Source organism: Convolutriloba macropyga, chromosome 5, assembly GCF_964194025.1.
Source record: "Convolutriloba macropyga chromosome 5, txConMacr16.3, whole genome shotgun sequence".
NCBI lineage: Eukaryota > Metazoa > Xenacoelomorpha > Acoela > Convolutidae > Convolutriloba > Convolutriloba macropyga.
This window is the reverse complement of record NC_134472.1, coordinates 15,794,419-15,814,943: the sequence shown is the minus strand read 5'-3', so window position 1 is coordinate 15,814,943 and position 20,525 is coordinate 15,794,419. Positions and strand designations below refer to the sequence as shown.

General features: G+C 35.9%; 1 protein-coding gene across 2 annotated transcripts in view; it reads left to right on the top strand.

Moving 5' to 3' along the window:
* The window catches only part of LOC142339165 (uncharacterized), a 204,828-nt gene extending 188,185 nt beyond the window's left edge, over positions 1 to 16,643 (top strand). For both annotated transcript variants that reach the window (XM_075388959.1, XM_075388960.1), the window contains exons 10-14: positions 1,826 to 2,049; positions 10,809 to 11,208; positions 12,975 to 13,000; positions 15,214 to 15,392; positions 15,719 to 16,643. In XM_075388959.1, coding sequence (XP_075245074.1) covers positions 1,826 to 2,049; positions 10,809 to 11,208; positions 12,975 to 13,000; positions 15,214 to 15,392; positions 15,719 to 16,198 — 1,309 coding nt within the window. In that variant the 3' untranslated portion in view covers positions 16,199 to 16,643. The remainder of the gene's footprint in view (positions 1 to 1,825; positions 2,050 to 10,808; positions 11,209 to 12,974; positions 13,001 to 15,213; positions 15,393 to 15,718) is intronic.
* The last annotated feature ends 3,882 nt before the right edge of the window (positions 16,644 to 20,525 follow it).

The window sequence follows — 20,525 nt, the reverse complement described above, 5'->3', positions numbered from 1 at the left end:
AACCATTTTTGCCATTTTTGTATTCTTCAATCTGTGACCAAATTTGGGACGCTAAAATGTTCCAGCAATTTTGGTTGTCTCTTCATTTCATTGATTTTAGTTTTAAGTTGACTTTGTTAAAGAAAATGAGTAAATTTGAGTAAAATTTGTAAATTTGAACTGGTTTTATTTTTTATTTTTGTTTCTTTGGTTTTTCCTCACCCTAGACAGGGCACTTCACCAAAATAACTTTTACAAAATTTTAGTTTTCTTCATTTGTTTTTTTCGTTGTTTTCTTTAAGTTTGTTGGTTAATATTTCTCTGCAAACTTCTGGGTAGGTGACTGTTCTAGCAAACTATTTAAAAGTTCTCCACGAATAATGGTTTGGAAATTGCATTTTATCGTTTTGTAGACAATTTTGAATTTTAGAGAATATTATTTTTTGATTTTGCCGTCGCGCCGAAACAGGAAGCAGAGTAAAAAGTGAGTGGTTTTTCGGCGTGAATTTTGTTCACTTCAATTTCAAAGTAGAGAAAATGGAGTGCGAAATTGAACAAAAATTTTGTAGTCATGTACACATGCGTCAATTTGAATTTGATTTCCTTATTTTTCAATTTTTTGATTTTTGTCTAATTGGTTCTATCAATCCATTTATTCTCGATTCTAGGTCCACTTTTTTGTTTTGTCAATAAAATTTCTTGTGATTTCTGCCAGGACTTGTCTTATTATATTTTTTGTTTCGTCGTCTGGCTGTCTTTGATTTTGCATGTGTTCTAGAACATTATTTTGCTCGACTTTTTCAGTCACTTTTCGCGATTGATTTCTGGCATTTTCCATAACGTAAATTGTTCACTCTAAAATTATCGCTAAAACAAAATCGATTGTAAGATGAACGTTGACATGGGCCTATTAGCCGAGTGATGAATGCTTTTGCTTCTTACGCTGGCGTTGGGGTTCGAACATCTCGGTTCTCAAAAGTTTTGCACCCAAAATTATTCTTAATGATACACCTTTTACACATTTTACGGTATGCAAGTCTTTTGCAGCTATTCCGTCAGTCTGCCGGCTATCTTCAATTATGATTCCCTTCATTGATTTTGAAAAATTAGGGAAACTAATGAATTGCTCTCGACCAAAATTCTAAGCAATTATTGTTGTTGTGTATGTCTTCTCATTCAACATTTTTTTGTTTCACAAGAGTAATTTATTTTTTGTCGAAAGGGATAAAGTGGTTAATCCCAAGGGCATTAAGTGCGTGTGCTCTCTTTGCGCTCTGTTGCACAAAGCCAGGCCCTCGCTGGTCGTTGGAGAGTAATTTGTTCGGCGGTAATTGGTTGGTTTTATTCATTGGCGTAAAATGATGTAAATTGAAATTTGTTTTTTTTGTCCCTATTGTAATCGCCTGAGAGAAGAAAATTGTGACAACGCAGACATCACATTAGTGACTAGCGTATTGGTATCCAAATTCTAGAAAAACAGGATTTGGAAAATAGCATATCAGTTTGCATATTTGTCTTGCAAATTTTTCTACCAGCTGTTCTTCCTAATGTTTGGCCGAAAATTTTTTCCAGTTTTTGCCTTTGTAATACTTCGAAAACGAGAGCTGGCAGTACAATTTACAATGACGTAAATTTTCGTGTTTTGTCTGGCATTTCAATTGTTCTTTGTCCGTATTGGTCTTAAATTTGGAATTAGCTTACAAAACCGTTGAGTTTGAAAACCTGTTTTCAATATTCCAATAAAAGAGTTTAGGCCAGTCTAAAATGCGCGAAGCAGTGGTAAGATACAATAAGATACAGCTCTACTATTAGAGATATCCGATTTATCAAACCTGTCGAATTTCAGGACTGCACGAAAAGATCCATACTACTCTGCGGTCAGAGCTAAACTGATTCCTACTGAACAGTCTGTGAAAGAGTACGGGATAGAGAGGGAAAGTCTGATCAAGCTGTGTACGTACAACAACCACCCCTGTGCTGATAATGCAGGCAGTTTCAAGTACTTCTGGAAGACCTGGAGACACACGAAGTATGGAAAGTGTTACACTTTCAATCACCGTGAAACTAACTGTAAGTGGCTATTGATGAATGGGCTTTGCTCAAGCTATCACTTGTTTGGTATTAGACAATTTTAAGTCTTAGTTTATAATTGCACGGTTCATTGAATAATCCACTAGTCCCGCTTTCCCCTGTCATCCCTCCCCTCCTCACAGGACCCACCCCTCACTGTGCCTTCTACCTAAAGTCAGCCCGCACCAGTCATGTGTGAGCAAGTCTTTCGACGCTAGTCGGTATAGACAGACAGGTCGCCTGAAGACAGAACAGCGGTATGAAGAGCATTTCTAATTGCTCTCGCACAAAGTTTGAAGCAATTGTTGCAAACGTGTTGGTCTTTTATGCTACATTTTTGCTTGACCTTTCTTACGCTTTTGTTCTGTGACTTCTTAAGTGACTTTTTCTCACTTTAGTTCTTCATTTTTCAGTGATCTAAGTTGTTCTCATTCTGAAATGAACTTTGTTGCTGGAAGCGATTGTGAGCGAACGGAAATCAAAGGCCTTGTGGCTGAGTGGTTAAGATATCAGACTGCCAACATCGAGGTCTGGGGTTCCAACCACTGTACGGTCGTTTTTTACGCCCATAAAACATTTCTAGGCTACACTCCCACTAAATTATTTGCCCCAGCCTGCCGTTCGAGAGAAATTTACCATCGTTAGTCAGTTTATGTTTGGGCTTTGAGATCCCCAAAGTTTTCTGATCCCCAGTAATATTCCCTTTCTTACTCGGTGAGGCGGGCCTCCCTTGTCTTAAATTCTCTACAATCAATACCTGGCCTGTCGTTTGAGAACAATTAGTCGGACATTAGTCTGTTGTTGCTACTTTGCCTTTTTGGCTTTGAAACATAGAACAATAAATGTCTGGTCAACTATTAACCTGGTTCTGCCTTCTCAATGGTGTTTATTAGGCTTTATTCAGTTTAGAGCTGGTTTCGACCTTTTTGCGTTTTTTTTTCGGCGCAGTTTTTTAACCGTTGTTGGCGTTTTATGGATCTTAAGTTTGTCTTTCTCTAGTTTTTTTTTAAATACAGAATCTATAAATTTTAAAAGATTCAAGTGTTTTGTTAGATTCAATTAAAATTGTTCAAATCTTTGTCGTTGTTTTTCTTCTGTCTATTACTTCATGGCCAATTTTTCAGCGCAATATTTTTTTTCTACAATATAGTTTCGAGTTTTTTTTAATTGCTCTCAAACGAAGTTTGTAGCAATTATATTAGTCTTGTCGGTCCTTTTTTTATGCGATTTTTCGTTTGACCGATTTTTCGTCTGACGCTTTTGACTTTTCGTCCTCAAAAACGGGATAAACAGGTAGCGCCCAGCGGGCATTAAGTGCTCTTAGAGCCTTTCAGCTCTGTTTCAGCTCAAACTGTTTTGGAGACATACGTATGCTGTGAAGGGCGGTTCTTAGAGGTTGACGACATCCCCCACTGTTGACCCCCCCATATTGCCCCCCCCCCCCCCCCCCCCCGCCTCCCGTGGCTACTGACGAACAACCGATCGCTAAAACCACGCGATTTCACACTAAATTTCATAAATGTTTCAAGCTTTTTGAACATTTTTGTCATTTTTTTGAGTTTTCTCAGCCCTAGGTGTCAATGAACCTCATCTAGGGTTTTATATTAGGTTACTGCATATTTTCTAGGGGTAGTGGAATGGTTTCAACATTTTAACATCACGAACTTTAGCATTTTTTTGACAAAACGTGCAAATGTTTTCAATGTTTTGGACATTTTTTCCCTTATCCGCTTCTTTCGAGACGCAGGGGCCAGAAAACGTCCTTAGGGTATTGATAATGAGTTATTGAAACAATTCGTCATGGAAGAATCTTTTATATGACAAATATTATCAATTTTTTTGATAAAACTTGCAAGTTTTTTGTCGGTTTTTCAAGTTTTTGTCGGTTTTTAGGTTTCTCCAGCCGCAAGACTCGAGAAACCTCCTCTAGGATTCAAAAATAGGTACTGTATAATTTTTAAATGGAATTTATTGTTTTTCAGATTTCAGCACCAGGAATTTCAGCATATTTTTTTTAACAAAACATTGCAATTTTTAAATTTTTTTCAACATTTATTGTCAGTTTATTTTCGCTTTTTTCAGTTTATTTGTCATTGTCATTTATTCATGTTTTCCAGCCTAACAGAATATCTCCGTTAGGGATTGATAATAAGTTACTGAAAATTGTTTGTTGGCCATGGATTAGTTACAACTTTTATCACAAATGTTAGCAGTTATTTTAGCAACTTCTAATTTTTTTCCAGTTTTTTGAAATTTTTTGTCATTTATTTTGGTTTCTCCAACCTCAACAGCCACATAACCTTCTCTGGAGTTTGAGCATAAGTTACTGCACAGCTCCTAGATGTAATGGAAAGTTTTTCAAGATTTTAAGATCAGCAATTTTTAAATTTATTTGGTTTTTCAAGTTTTTAATCTTTTTCTTTTTTTATCATTTTTTCCGGCGGCAGGTTCCTACGGACCTCCTCCAAGGCTTTATAATAGGCTGTCGCATAGTTTGTAGAATAATGGAATGTTTATCAATATTTTAATCACTCCAGCTTTAGCACTTTTTTCGATAAAATATAATTTTCTTTAAATTTTCGGAAAATTATTATCATGTTCCAAGTTTGATCTTTTTGAGCCAGTAAAACTATTTAAAGCTTGAAATAGTGATACTGGATAGTCTCTTGAGACAATGAAATGGTTTTGAAGATATTAATGTCTTGGATTTTAGCAAGATTGTTAAAATTTGCGATTGTTTTCAAAATTTTTGAATGATTTTGTCCTTTTCTGAGTTTAACTATCATTACTGGCCAACGAATTTTTTCAAGTCTTTCAGATGGGTTGCTTGACATAACTCCAGAGACAAAAATAGTTTTGAACATTTTCACTGCGAAATCTGGAAGCTTTAAAATTTTCCAATATTTCGCAAATTTTTTAATATCGGTTTTCTATTTGATTTGTTTACTAACAAAGCTAGAAAACTAAAAGTTGCGGAGTCGAATCAAACTAACGCTAGCTTCAATAAACCGTGGCTAGCTACTGACGAAGCCAACCGCTCGCCAGTCGTTTGAGAGCAATTCGCCCGACGTTAGTCGGTTATGTTTAGCTTGATTGCTCAGATTTTTTAAATAACTTTTTTATTGCTCTCTGCTTTTATTGACGCAATTATTGTTAAATTTTCTTTTTTGACTATCTACTTTTAACAATCGAATGGTTCTGAAACTCGACGGAAAAGTCAACACAGCTTCATTGTTCAGATTTTAAAGTTGAGTATACTTTTCTTGATTATCTATTTCCTTAATCGATCGAGTGGTTTTGAATCAGGACGGAAAGCGCTCGTTAAAGCGCTGGAGCGCTGTGACTTCTACGTCCTTGACTTTTTGAGTTTTGGTAGAGCTAAATTGCTCTTTGATTTGCAACTTATGCTGCTGAATTGAATTGGTGGCAGTCTGCTTCTTAAAGCCAACAAAAGGCGCACTGGAGTTCGTTTTTTATTTCACTTCAAATCTAAATAATGGTCTATAATTACCTGTAACTACGTAATTTGAAGCTCCGTAGTCAACGCATTAGCCACTTCCGTAAGGTACCCCCATATAAAGCTGGCCACGATAGAATCGAGCCTCCACTAATTCGAGAATATTATTCGTGTTTTTGAGAATTTGTTTTCATTTTCAAGTTCTCTATTACCTTTAATAGGAAAGCGGCTGCGCAGTAGCGATAATAGATGCTCTATTGATATAAATAAACTTTAGAGTCACTTTTTTGAGAGTTTCGAAAATGCCGATTTACCATTATTAATAGCCGCCCTCATCTTCTCAGCCGGCTATTATTGCGCTCGTATTTTTACAATTCAAAGAATTTGAATTGTATTGGGGCGCTGTCTTTTTTTAAAGATCTGTTCACACATTTTCATGATTTTTGAAGTCAAATTGGAGTAGTGATTTTGGTCACGCCGAAACAGGAAATGGAGCGAAAAGGCGAGTGGTTTTGCGGCGTGAAATTTTTTCGCTCTAATTTTAAAGCAGAGTGAGAATACGGTGTTTGAACAAAAATTCGCTTTATCGGTAGTGGTTTTTTGTTCACATGCGGAAATTTCACTTTGATTTTTACTGTTTTTTTTTCGATTTTTTGTATCGGATTTTTTTCTAAATGGTTTTTCCAATCCATTCATAGTCTGTTCTAGATCTAGTTTTCTGTTTAGTCAATGAAAATTCTTTGAATTGTACGTCAGGACTTGTCCTGCTATGTTTTTTTTTTTACTTCGTCAAACTTTTTTTCGCTTTACCATTTTGCCGCTTTTTCGACATTTTGCGTGAAATCTTTTTGACTTCCCTAGGCTAGTTTCTCTCTTCTCTCTTTCTGCTAAAAGTGAATTTGAACATCAGTTGCTAAGCAAAGCAATTCAAAATGAACAGAGTCGGTATAAAAAATTGAAGTCAGAAATAGAAACGGGATAAACCCATAAAGCCCAATTTTAGATGCCCGCTATTTGAACGTCGTTCCTATAAGTCTTAGTTACCACCTCTAATGCTTATTGGTGTTGATAGTAGCCCCTGTAGCCGCTCTCTAAGAAACAGAAGTATGTTAAACTACGAAATGCCATCAAAATAAATCGGACTTAAAAAATATTTTTGTACAAAAATCTTTTTTTTTTCAATATATTCTATTCGTTCAATCCCAATCATGCTTATTGGAATCAACGGCGGCTATTTTCCGGCAATCTGCCGGGAATGTTTAATTTTTAATAGCCGCCCTCATCTTCTCAGCCGGCTATTATAGCGCTCCTATTTTTTTTTACAAATCAAAGAATTTGAATTGTATTGGTGCGCTGTGTTTTTTTTAAGATGTGTTCACACATTTTTCAATCACTTTGATCTTTCAAAACGGGATAAACAGGTAAAACCCAGCGGGCCTTAAGTTTCATTAGAGGCCCAGAGTGGGCTTTAGTAGTCCTTCAAGTGCTTTTAGTGGTGCAGCTGCTGGGATGGCCTTAATTTAAGGTAACAAGGTCATTTTTAGGAGTTTTTGGGCTCAAAATGGTGAAATTTTTCACGTTTTTTGTGATTTTTTTGTTTTGATTAGTTTTAGGTTGAAGTTTTTAAAAGTTGATGAAAGCCTTTTGTGAGACAAAATTGCTCGTTATGACCATTTTATGAGCTCTATGTTTTGGTACTACAATCACGAACACGCAATATGATACTAATTTTTGCAATTTTTTTCGGGTCCTTTGAAAATTTTCGTGTCTAGAAACCTCCTCTAGGGTTTGGTAAAGGATTCGATGATAGATTACTGCATATAGTTTCTAGTGGTAGTGGAATGGTCTTCAAGTTTTTGCCCTCGTGAGTTTTAGCATTATTTGACAAAACTTGCAATTTTTTGTCATACTTTTTGACATTGTCATTATTCATGTTGTTTGAGTCCCAGGGGCCAGAAAAGTAATAAGTCCCAGGGGCCAGTAATAAGTTATTGAAAATTTTTAGTTGCCGTGGAATAGGTTTCAATTTTTGAGTATCACAATTTTCAGCAATTTTTTTTTGACAAAATTCGCATTTTTTCGGGTTTTTGAAAATTTTTGTCGTTTTTTCAGTTTTTCCAGGTTCAGGGACCAAGCAACCTCCTTTTCGGTTTGTTAATAGGGCACTGCATAGTTTTTAGTAACAATAGAGTGGTTTTTAACATTTTAATGTTTCTAATTTTAGCATTTCTTCGATAAAGTCTGCAATTTTTTTAAGGCTTTCTAAAGTTTTTGTCAGTTTTTGATATTAGTCCATTCTTAAGTGCGAGAAAACATATGCCACGTTCTGATTAAAAGTTATTCCATGGTTTTTAGTTTCAATGGATTTGTTTTCAACAATTAAACCTTTTGACTTTTAGAAGTTTTTTGATAAAATTTGCAATTTTTTTTAAGTTTTATCAAAACATTTGTTTTATTTGTTTTTTTCTTGCCTCAGTAGCCAGGTAACTTCATCCAGGGTTTTATAGTATCTTATTAAATAGTTTCTAGGGGGCAATTGGATGGTTTTCAACATTTTAATAGATCGAATTTCCATTTTTGAAGTTTGAATTTTTTTGTTAAATTTATTGCCTATCGATCTATGAACCAATGAGTTTTTTAAAGCTTGAAATTAGGTTACTGGATAGCCTCTAGAGACACAGAAATGTTTCTGAAGATATTTGTATCGTGATTTTTCATTAACGTTTCCTTATAATTTGCAGTTGATTTCTTTTTTTTTCTAAATTTTTTGTTCATTTTCGAGTTAATCGATCTTCAAGGGCCAGTGAATCTTTTTCAGGTCTTTCAGATATAATACTGCAGTAATTTCAGAAACAAAGATTAGCTTTGAACATGTCTTGGAAATAGGTATCTTTAAAGGGAAAAAATTTTGCCTTAAGGTTAAAGAGTTTTAGCAAGAGTATATTTTTGTTTAGTTTTGATTCTCTTAGTTTCTCAATTTTTTGAGATGATTTTGTTTGTGTTCTGGCTGGCATTGTTCAACTGATCTGCTGGTCAGGTAGGGTACGTCTGAGTTTTGCATTCAATTCTTTGAATTGTATTTCAGGAATTGTCCTGCTTTTCAAGATCTGTTCACACATTTTCATGATTTTTGAAGTCAGATTGGAGTAATGATTTTGGTCAGGCCGAAACAGGAAGTATAGCAAAAAAGCGAGTGGTTTTGTGGTGTGATATTTTTTTGCTCCAAATTTAAAGTAGAGTGAGAAAAAGTTGTTTGAACAAAAATTCGCTTCGCTTTCTCGCTAGTGGTTTTTTGTTCACATGCGGCAATTTCACTTTGATTTTCTGTTTTTTATCGATTTTTTGGATCGGATTTTTTTCTAAATGGTTTTCTCAATCCATTCATGGTCCCTTCTAGGTCTAGTTTTTTAATTAGCCAATGAAAATTCTTTGAATTGTACGTCAGGACTTGTCCTGCTATGTTTTTTTACTTCGAACTTTTTTTCGCTTTACCCATTTTGCCGCTTTTTCGACATTTTGCGTGAAATCTTTTTGATTATTAATAGAGTTTTGGGAATCAACGGCGGCTATTTTTCAGCAATCTGCCGGGTATGTTTGTTACTTCCACGTGTTCTCATTTGGGTCGTTTTTGGTTTTTGTGCGACATTTTGCTCGATCGATTTTTGAAAGCTCAAATTTTGCAGTTTAACGATGCTGCTGAGGAACGCTTGAAGCAGTGTTTGCATGTCAATTTTGGGAGGTCCCAGCGACCCCTATTTTGTCATTGCCCTTTAACTTCGTGCACAGGCTAGCCTCGCAGGGGCTTAGATAGGTACTACTCAAATCCACTCTACGACAGTAATTTGACAGTTCTTCCAATTTTAGTAGGTTGCTTTTTGGTTTAATAGCCGAGTTCATCCTTTCAGCAGCTTTAATTTAGGCGCTCTCCTTTTAATTCGCTTTACCTTTTAATCGCGTTTTTCGTTTTACATAAGTCACGATTTTCACGTTTGACTTGTGACTTACGTCACTCACTGTTTCAACTGAATGGATTTTAAATTCGTTCACGCTTTGAGTTACGCAATGTAGTGAATACGGTCAAAGTCGAAAGAGAAAATTCATAAGAAACGGGATAAACCGATAAAGCCCTGTCATTAAGTCATAGTGCATTAGGTTATCAAAGTTCTTTAGAACGTTTGCTAGCTGATATTCGTATTAAGCTTAATAGCTTTGTTTAAATTAAGTATAGTTTTATGATCTTTTTAATAGCCGCCCTCTTCTTCTCAGTGGGCTTTTATAGCGCTCCTATTTTTTTTTACTTCGTCGAACTTTTTTTCGCTTTACCCATTTTGCCGCTTTTTCGACATTTTGCGTGAAATCTTTTTGACTTCTCTAGGCTGGTTTCACTCTTCTGTCCTTCTGCTAAAAGTGAATTTGAACATCAGTTGCTAAGCAAAGCAATTCAAAATGAACAGAGTCGGTATAAAAAATTGAAGTCAGAAATAGAAACGGGATAAACCCATTAAGCCCATTTTTAGATGCCCGGTACTTGAACTTTGTTCTAATAAGTTTTAGTTACTATCTATAATGCTTATTGGTATTGATACTAGACCCTGTAGACTCTCACTGAGAGACAGGAGTATGTTCAATTACGAAATGCCATCAAAATAAATCGCTCTTAAAAATGTTTTTATACAAAAATCATTTTTTGATGATTTTTTCTTTTCTTTCAATCCCAATAGAGTTATGGGAATCAACGGCGGCTATTTTCCGGCAATCTGCCGACTACGTTTTTTGTGCCCTTCCTTTGATTCAAGCTGTTTAAGTTGTAGTGTTTATATAGTGAATTATTTCGATAAGGCGCTGAAGAAAATTCACTGATTCAACAACTACTCAATATAGTGAATCCGTTCAAGTTCAAATAAACGAAATCAAAAGAAATGGGATGAATCAATAAAACTTGGCAATTAGACTTTGTGCATTTAGTTATCAAAATTTATTTGACTGACAAACTGCTAACTGTTATTAGTATTACCGGAAAGCTGAATTAGCCATATTTATCGTAGCAAAAAAGTACGGACCAAATGAAAACTTCAATTTACTAAAAAAGTTAGGCTCTCAGTTTTCGTGATTTTTTTCTCTTCCTGTTTCTATTCCGTTGGTGAGAGATCTTCCGGCAATTTACCGGCTGTGCGATTGGGTGGGATTTATTTCGGTGGGGGCAGCCATTCACCTCCTATCAAAAGGATCTAGTTTTCTCATTTATTTCGGCTTCAAAATGTCTGTGAATCGTTTATAAGTAAATTGACCGTATATATTTCAGTTTCGATGAAACAAGAGAACAACATTAGCAGCACTGGACATACATCAGGGCTTCATTTGACATTATCCATAAACGAAGAGGTGTACCTGCCTCTAATGTCACCTGTCGTTGGCGCTGTCATGGGCGTTAGTCCCAGTTATCAATTTCCAACGCCCGAGATGAACACAGTCATTCTACAACCAGGAGTGAAAATCTTACTTTCTCTGAAAAAGAACGTCTTCAAGAAGTTGGGCACACCCTACAGCAAATGTGTGACTACGTATCCTGATTTCATAATGAGAAACAGTCACTACTTATCTGATAATACACAGAGATTTCTGACCTCGTATGAGACCAATTTTTGTACTCAGATGTGTCAAGCATTGCATCAGCTACTATCTTGCGAGACTGGTGCTTGTAGGTAAGTAAATTTTCATTTTTCAGAAGAATTGTAGTTTTTAATTGCTCTCAAACGAAGTTTGTAGCAATTATATTAGTCCTGTGGTCTTTTTTAATGTAGTTTCTCATTTGACCTTTTTTTCGTCTGACGCATTTAACTTTTCGCCCTCAAAAACGGGATAAACAGGTAGCTCTCGGATGGCATTAAGTGAACGAGCAGCTCTTAGAGCCTTACTAGTCTCTAAGTATGCGATTCACCGAAACTGTTTTGCGGAAACTATTTCGAGGTGTGAAGGGCGGTTCTTAGTCTTAAAAGTTTGGCCCACTCTGCCCCCCCCCCTCCCCTCTGTCACCCACTTCCCAAATCCCCGTCAACCATCCTACAACCCTACCCCCATCACTTGAACCCCCTCTCACCATCACTCGCTCACGCCCACCTGATGCATCCCTAAGCCCCAGCTGGCTACTACCGAAGCCAACTGCTCACCAGTCGTTTGAGAGCAATCCACCCAACGTTAATTGGTTATGTTTTCATATCTGACGCTTGCAATCATGTAAATACACAACACTTCAGAAATGTCTGGCTTCTATTTTCAAATTTCTGGCTTGTAGATATATCGTTGATAACTGTGTCAGGTAGGCTATTATTTAGGCGCTGAATTTATACAAAAAGCAACGAATTTGAACTCTAATGAGCAGCTGTTTGTAATTATGACTATAAGGGGATTTACGTTTTTAAAGTTGTAAGATATGATGTGAAAGTCAGTACCGCACGTTCTACAAAACTTCGATTTTGATTTGCTCAGATGCAAGTCTGAAGAGAGCAGATAAAGGATAGTATATATAATATTAAAACTGCCTTAAAGGTGCGTGAGAAAAGTTAGTGTGAAAAAATTTGCTCGGTCCGGGAAATTTTCTGTTCATGTGCGTTAATTTAAAAAGTTTCTTCAATTTTGCGGCCAGGTTGTTTTTTTCTCATCTACCTAGCCTCAAACCCACCTTTCTCTCCACCAACCTGACCCCTCCCTCCACCCAAACCCCTGAACTAAAAATTGAGTTATCATTTTAAAACAATTGCTCTAGTTTTATTAGGCAGTCAATTTTCAAGTTCATTCTTGGTGATATTGCTGATTTAAATGAGATAAGCTTAGTGATTATATTGCACAACTCTTCGAGTTGTTTCCGGTATTCTACAGACTAGGGTTTTTTGCAGGACTTGTACTGCTTTATTTTTTTTTATTCGCGTTACCTTAAATTTTTTTGTTCAACACAAGTCGCTTTTCTTGATTTGAGACTTGATTTGACACAAGACTTGATTTGAGACTTAACTCAGTCTCTGAGTTTTAAGTCCATCTCTTAACTCGAAACTCTTAACTCTAGAGAGCTTGAAACCAAAAGAAACTGGATAAACGAGAAAAGTCCAGAGCGTAAAATCATTTTGAAATAGAGCAGTGTGCAGCAGACAAATTGCTAAACGGCGTCAATTCTTTGCTCAATAGCCTTCACGTGGTATTTTGCAGCAGCATATCTATCTAACTAACCAGAGTTGCACATTAGTGAGAGCATTTTGAATATTATTTGTAATAGATTTCCCATATCTTTTTTGTCTTTGCCTGATCAATCGCAATTCACCTGAAGCGGCTGAATAGCGGCTCTTTCTGATTTGCATCAAGTTGGATATAAATAGGTATCAGCTGGATTGGTTGGTAATGTTTGCGAACAGTGATGTGTTCAGTTAAAATTTTTCACATCGTATTTTAGAACTGTGATAATTTTCTTCTGTTTTAGATATGGGTATCTACTATCAAAATCTGGTAAGTCATCATTCAAACTTTTAAATTCTATGCTAGCATTAGACATCGATAGAAACATAAATATAAATTGACAATATACCCAATGCCCAAATACCCAATGTGCCATAATACCCAATGCCCTTATACCGAGTATATTCCCTCTGATAATTTCGTTCAATAATCCGATTACAAATTGGCTTAATTATGATAACGCAGTATTACAAGCCTGCTTTATCATAATTAAGCGGGTAATTTAATCCCACTTTCGGTTGTGATTATTTGTATCGGATTATCGGAGAAGTCCCCCTGGCCGCTGTGTCATGGCCATGACCAATAGTCTCACATTTAAAACTTGATAAATAAACTTTATTAATTGCTCTCAAACGAAGTTTGTAGCAATTATATTAGTCCTGTCGGTCTTTTTTTTTTATGCGATTTTTCGCTTGACCAATTTTTCGTCTGACGCTTTTGACTTTTCGTCCTCAAAAACGGGATAAACAGGTAGCGCCCAGCGGGCATTAAGTGCTCTTAGAGCCTTTTAGCTCTGTTTCAGCTCAAACAGTTTTGGAGTCTTATACTTATGGTGTGAACAGCGGTTCTTAGAGGTTGAAGACCCCCCCCACTGCTGACCCCCCACTTTTGCCCCCCCACCGCCCTGTTGCCCCCCCACCCCCCACCCGACTGTCGGCACCCCCGTGAACCCTCCCCCCACCCGTGGCTAGCTACTGACGAACAACCGCTAGCTAAAAACGCAAATTTATACTAATTTTCACAATTTTTTCAAGATTTTTGAAAATTTTTGTCAGTTTTTTAAGTTTTTTCAGCCCTAGCAGCCCTAGGTGTCAAGGAATCCACTCTAGGATTTGATAATAGGTTATTGAATAGTTTCTAGTGGTAATAGAATGGTTTCAACATTTCAACACTGCGAATTTTTTGCATTTTTTTAATAAATTTTGCAAATTTTTTCAATGTTTTTGAAAGTTTTTGTCGTTTTTTAGGTTTATCCAGCCTCAAGAGCCCAGGAACTTCCTCGAGGGTTTAATAATAGGTTACTATGTAGTTTCTAGAAGTAATGGAATCATTTTCAAGATTTAAACATCACGAATTTTAGCATTTTTTTGACAAAAATTGCTATATTTTTTAAAATTTTTTGACATATATTTTCATTATTCAAGATTTTTCAGCCTCAGGGTTCAGACAACCTCCTGAAGGGTTTGATAATACGTTGCTGCATAGTTTCTAGTGGTAATAGAATGTTTTTCAACATTTGAACATCACGATTTTTAGCAATTGTTGGATAAAACATGAATTTTTTTTTCAAATTTTTCAAAGTTTGTCATTATCTAAGTTCTTCCAGCCCCAAGAAACCTCGTATAGGCTTTGATAATAGGTTACTGAACAATTTTAATTGCGATAGAATAGTTTTGAACTTTTTAATATCACAAATTTTATCGATTTTTTAATAAAACTTATGATTTTTTCAATTTTTTTTTGAAATTTTTGTCATTTTATTTGCAGTTTCTGAGTCCTTTTTTGAGTTTAACGATTAATACTGGCCAACGAAGCTTTTAAATTCTTGCAGATGGGTTACATGACAAAAATCCAGAGGCAAAAAATGTTCTTTGAACATTTTCGTCACTGCGAAATGTGTAAAGTTTTCTTCTGAATTTTGCACTTTCAGTTTTTTATATGATTTAGTTACTAACAAGGCTAGAATCTCATGGAAAAAATTTCTAGCTCTCTCTCTGTCTCTCTCTCTCTCTCTCTCTCTGTGTGTGTGTGTGTGTGTGTTGGTTGGCGTTTCTTTCCTTCTCTTTCTCGCACACGTTTTACCTCGCACTCTCTCTCTCTCCTTAACTCTTTTGTTGACTTCAGCGGCTGTTATGTGGCGTGATAATATCGTCTATTACCCTAGCCTCACGCCTCTTCAATCAAGCGAAAGCTAACCTCACTAAACAGTGGCTAGGTGCTGACAACCGCCCGCCGGTCGTTTGAGAGCAATTCAACCGACGTTAGTCGGTTATGTTAATATTTTCTAAGTTATTTCACTTGATAGTAGGCGAAGTAATTGTTCTGGTAGTTCCAACATTGAAATAAAACAGTGGGTATATTTTGGGTATTTTGTCACATTGGGTATTTTGTCCTGGCACCGATAAAAAGATATAATAACGATTGGCCAAGAATATTGAAAGATAACTTAAAATTTGTTCTCTCAAAAACTGTATTTCGTGTAGTTACAAAAGCAGAGGGAATTCCGGACTGTGACCTTGACAAGCAAGACCACTTCAACTGCTACAGTGAGACTAAAGCCAGAATAGTCAATTCTTCCAACTGTGGCTGTGTGCAGGGCTGTGAACAGGACTACTTTTCACAGTTCATGTCTGTGGGTACATTCCCATCCAAAGCATACGTGGTATGTTCATCATTAGTTGGGCGTTTGAATGTTAAAGCCCGCCTTCTCTGTTGTCCTTTTTGCATTATATCCAACTCCGAGTGTACTACGGGGTGTAAATATTTCTGCATCAAAGGAAATTCCATTTAGTATTTTAAGTAATACTCCTGCAAATTTATCGCGCAAAAGTTCTTGCGCAACCCCGCGTTTAACTTATTTAGCAAGCTGTGACAGGACCATGCTTGAATGCTGTAAAATAACGTTTTGTTACTCTTTCAATCAAGCTTCAGTATTAACCATTTCGGCCACAACTATTGGGCTCATAACCTTTGTAGCAATTGTTTCAGCCTTTCCTTCTCAACAGCATTCTATCCAGTGATCCTGATGTTCTCAAATTTGGAGAAGAGAACAAGTGGGCCGAAGATGTTGTGGACGCTTTACGAGAGGTTGACGATTACATGACTGATGCTGTTATCGAAAACGTGACCAAAATCCTCCGAAGATCTCTTGTGGACGTCCATGTTTTCATGGATTCCTTATATGTTGATACCATCTCGGAGGCCCCGGCGTACACCATTATCAACTTACTGGCAGATTTCGGTGGTAACTCAGGTCTATATGTCGGGTTTTGTGCCTTATCTTTGTTCGAAATTATCGAGTTTTTCTGGGATGTAGGGTTCGCGTTGATCAAACGAAAAGTTTGTGGAATTGTAAGCTATTACGATGATGATGGCGATGAAGAGGAGGCAAATGCCAAGAAACTGTCCCGAGCTAGTGGAAATCAAGGTCAACCAGTGGCGGGAACTTTGGACGATACGGCTTTGTAATCTCAAGTGCTTCTTCCAATTTTTGCACAAACGAGCTTTGTTGTTTTTCACTTAAATATCTATTTCCTCATTGCCCTGTTTCACTCAGAAAGCGTATTAGTTTTTCACATTACTATAATTTTTGAAACTCGAACGTTTTTGAATTTTCTATAATTTAAATTACTTATTTCTTTTACAATGGAAGAAAAAAATCACAATATTATGCACTAAAAGTTGTTATGTTTCGTTAAAATACTATTTTAGTTTGTCGCTTATTGGCTCGAAAACTTACAAAATTGTTTTCAATGTTGAAAAGTGATCGCTCTCTGAGTTTGTGCGTTGTCATATCATTCTCCTCCTGTCTTTCTATTGTTTATCTTAACAGAAGTCTGCCTTGCTTTCAAATAGTGCTTTAGCTTTAGAAATGGATGAAATTAATTTAACTAATAAGTCATTTCAATTTGTACTCATTTTAACGGAGCCTTAATAAATCAACTTTTGGTCTTTGGACGTTATGGGTATTCTGAACCTTAAATTTTCATTTACGGCTAGTTAATTGATGAGCGTTGAGAGACACTAACGTTATGGCTTCTGAGGATATGTTAAAAATACTTTTAAAGCACATGTGAAATGACAATATTTCTGCTTTCCGTCAACTGAAGTAACCAAAGGCCAAATTTTGAAAAAACTTGATTTGGAACTGAGTTTTAAATCGAGTGGGCCAATGTTTAAACAAATTTATTCAGTAAATGTTTGATACATTTGTAATTCACTTTTTGTCGCATTTCTTGTTATCATGTGATCAAACGACAATTCTCACCTCATTTCTGCATTGGGCGCAGTTTGCAAGCTAAATTGGTATCAAGATCGCTTCAAATTAATTTACTATGAGTGCAAAATGCAATTCATGTAGTTTATAAATAACTGCTCTCAGATGAGCGTTTTTTTTTTTGATGTTTGATTTTAAGGGCTGCCAAAGTGGTTGGGCGAACACCTCATAGGCATCGGTTTAATTCTCGATTTCAGCACTTGAATTTTTCGATTAAACGAATTTTGCACTGGAAATACTCTAAATTTTGGGCAATCTACAGCCAAATATCTTGTCCAGCTCCGAATGTTTTTTATAGCTGCGAAGCTGTAAGCTGAGCGTAGCTATATTGCGGTGCTCTTGGTTTTTTACAATTCAAAGAATTTGAATTGTATTGGGGCGCTGTCTTTTTTTTTTTAAGATCTGTTCACACATTTTCATGATTTTTGAAGTCAAATTGGAGTAGTGATTTTGGTCACGCCGAAACAGGAAGTGGAGCGAAAAAGCGAGTGGTTTTGCGGCGTGAAATTTTTTCGCTCTAAATTTAAAGTAGAGTGAGAAAACGGGGTTTGAACAAAAATTCGCTTTCTCGCTAGTGGTTTTTTGTTCACATGCGGCAATTTAATTTTGATTTTTACAGTTTTTTCGATTTTTTTGATCGGATTTTTTTCTAAATGGTTTCCCAATACATTCATAGTCCGTTCTTGGCCTAGTTTTCTGTTTAGTCAATGAAAATTCTTTGAATTGTACGTCAGGACTTGTCCTGCTATGTTTTTTGTTTCGTCGTCTGACGCTTCATTTTCGTTTTACATTTGTTCTAGAACATTCTGTCTCGTCACTGCTTAAATGGCTTTTTCGCGCTTGATTTCACGCTTTCTGCGTGACCTAAATTGAGGTTATTCAGAAACAGAATCTGTTCCTAAAACAAATTTGATTGTAAGAAAGCAGATTGTATGGTCCGACAGCCGAGTGGTTAAGGCGACTGGCTGTTAATCCGGAGATCGCCGGTTCGAGACGCGACAGGGAAAATTTTTTTGCACCCAAAAACAACCTCCTTTGAAATAAACTTGTAAGTTTTATAGGTGGCGGCGATAACTATTATCAACTCACTTCTGTATCTTTTTCCAATCTGTATTTTACGGCACGCAAGTCTATTTCGCAGCTATTCCGGCAATCTGCCGGCTATGTTATTTTTTTACCAGTAGGAACTTTTGAGTGAAACGAGTAAAACTGTAAAATTTTAAGACCAGAGTGCATTTGATTAAGGTGCAGTTGGATTAGAGATTAACTATTGTCTAATTATACATTTCAGTGAAACTGCAATTCATAATGCTGATTATTTTGCAGCGAGACCCAGACCGGCTAAGTCAAAACTCAAATTTGGGTATTTGTTTGTTTCCTAGAAAGATTAATTTGACATCGCTCTTCGTGATTTACGGCATTGTAAAATCCTCAATAAAGTGTGCGCTGCAAATTCATAGCTTGCTGCAAACATCAATGTTGAAAACTAGCCTGGCTAGAAAGATCTCGAAAAGGTAAATGTTTTAACAATTTTTTGATTTAAATGGCTTGAGCATTGTTTCAACATTCATCTCAACCAACTTGGCTTTTTACGTACTAATGGCCCCGAAAGCGATAGCTAGCTGAGCACAGCTGTTATTGATCTCGTTTTTTAAAGTTTTTGTTCATTTATGCAGTTTATTGACAGCATTCCGTTTGTGGTTTCATTTTTAACAATTATGAGCGTTTTTAATAGCCGCCCTCATCTTCTCAGCCGGGTATTATAGCGCTCCTAGTTTTTTTTTACAATTGAAAGAATTTGAATTGTATTGGGGCGCTGTCTTTTTTTAAGATCTGTTCACACATTTTCATGATTTTTGAAGTCAAATTGGAGTAGAGATTTTGATCACGCCGAAACAGGAAGTGGAGCGAAAAAGCGAGTGGTTTTGCGGTGTCAAATTTTTTCCCTCTAATTTTAAAGCATAGTGATAAAACGTGTTTGAACAAAAGTTCGCTCTCTCGCTAGTGGTTTTTTGTTCACGTGCGGCATTTTGACCTTGATTTTCTGTTTTTTTTTTAAATTTTTTTGGTCTGATTTTTTTAGAAATGGTTTTCCCAATTCACTCATAAACCGTTCTAGGTCTAATTTTTTGTTTAGTGATTGAAAATTCATTGAATTGTACGTCAGGACTTGTCCTGCTATGTTTTTTAACTTCGTCGAGCAAAAAATGTTTCGCTATACCTCATTTTGTCGCTTTTTCAACATTTTGTGTCAGTAGAGTCAGTATAAAAACAGAGTCAGTATAAAAAATTGAAGCAATAGAAACTGGATAAATCAATAAAGCCCATTTTTAGATGCCCGCTATTTGAACGTCGTTATATAAGTTTTAGTTACCATCTCTAATGCTTATTGGTATTGATATTAGCCCCTGTAGCCTCTCTCTAAGAAACAGAAGTATGTTCCAAGAAATGTTTTTGTACAAAAAAATTTTTTTTTCAATATCTTCTATTCTGTCAATCCCAGTCATGCTTATTGGAATCAACGGCGGCTATTTTCCGGCAATCTGCCGGGTATGTTTCTGTTCGTTAACGTAATTATTTTAATGTAACTTCGTGATTTACTTCACTTCTCTTCTGCCGAATTAGATTTTGCTAACGTTAGTGCGATGATTTTAAGTATATGTGCACAAGATTGTTCCAAAGGTATCGTTTTTTCATAATTTTGTTTTTGCGTATATAAATCGATAAAGTTGATTGCATGTGATGGAAGGTTTTTTGGAGATTTTTTAGAGCATTCTAGTGATGTCACGTCTGCTTTGTTTTCAGAAAAAGGTAGATGGGCAAAAATTGGCCTAAAAACTGTTGGTCTCCAATTTTCCGAAGTTAATGCACAATAAATGACAACGAAATCTCTTTACAAAAATTTGAGTGGTATTTGGCCGATCGATATATTGATTGTAGAGAGTTGTGAACGACATCATTATGACGCCCGTCCAGCGTAGAATATAATTTTTTTTGAAATTTATTCTTCCAAGGATTTATCGAGGTTGAAAGTTTTGTGAATAGTAAACAGATCTTCATTGTTTTTTTTCACTTTTTCCTTAATTTTTCACCAAATGTCTTATCAATTTTGATAAAATTTGTTTAAATTGTGAACAAAAGCGTTATTGTTTTAATCTCTAAAGATTGGGAAGAGATGCTGAATGGTTTCCCAAATTTTTTGGTTAACATTTTGCTTATTTTTTTTAAATTTCAGACGTTTTCATCAAAAATGGCTCTAAATTTGCTTTCTTTAGCCCACTTTGTTTAAAAATATAGACCTGAAAACTGCTGAATCAGTGTTTCTAACCTACGAAAAAGGGTTAGTTTAACTTCTGGTTTATAGAAGAGAACTCTTGAATTAAAAGATTGCCTAATTTCGCTAATTTTTTCGATATTTTAACCGATGTATCCGAAATTCATTAAATTTTGATTGATTGAAACATTTGATCTGCCAAAATTATTGATTAAGTTAAAATTTGGTACGATCAGGTGTTTTTA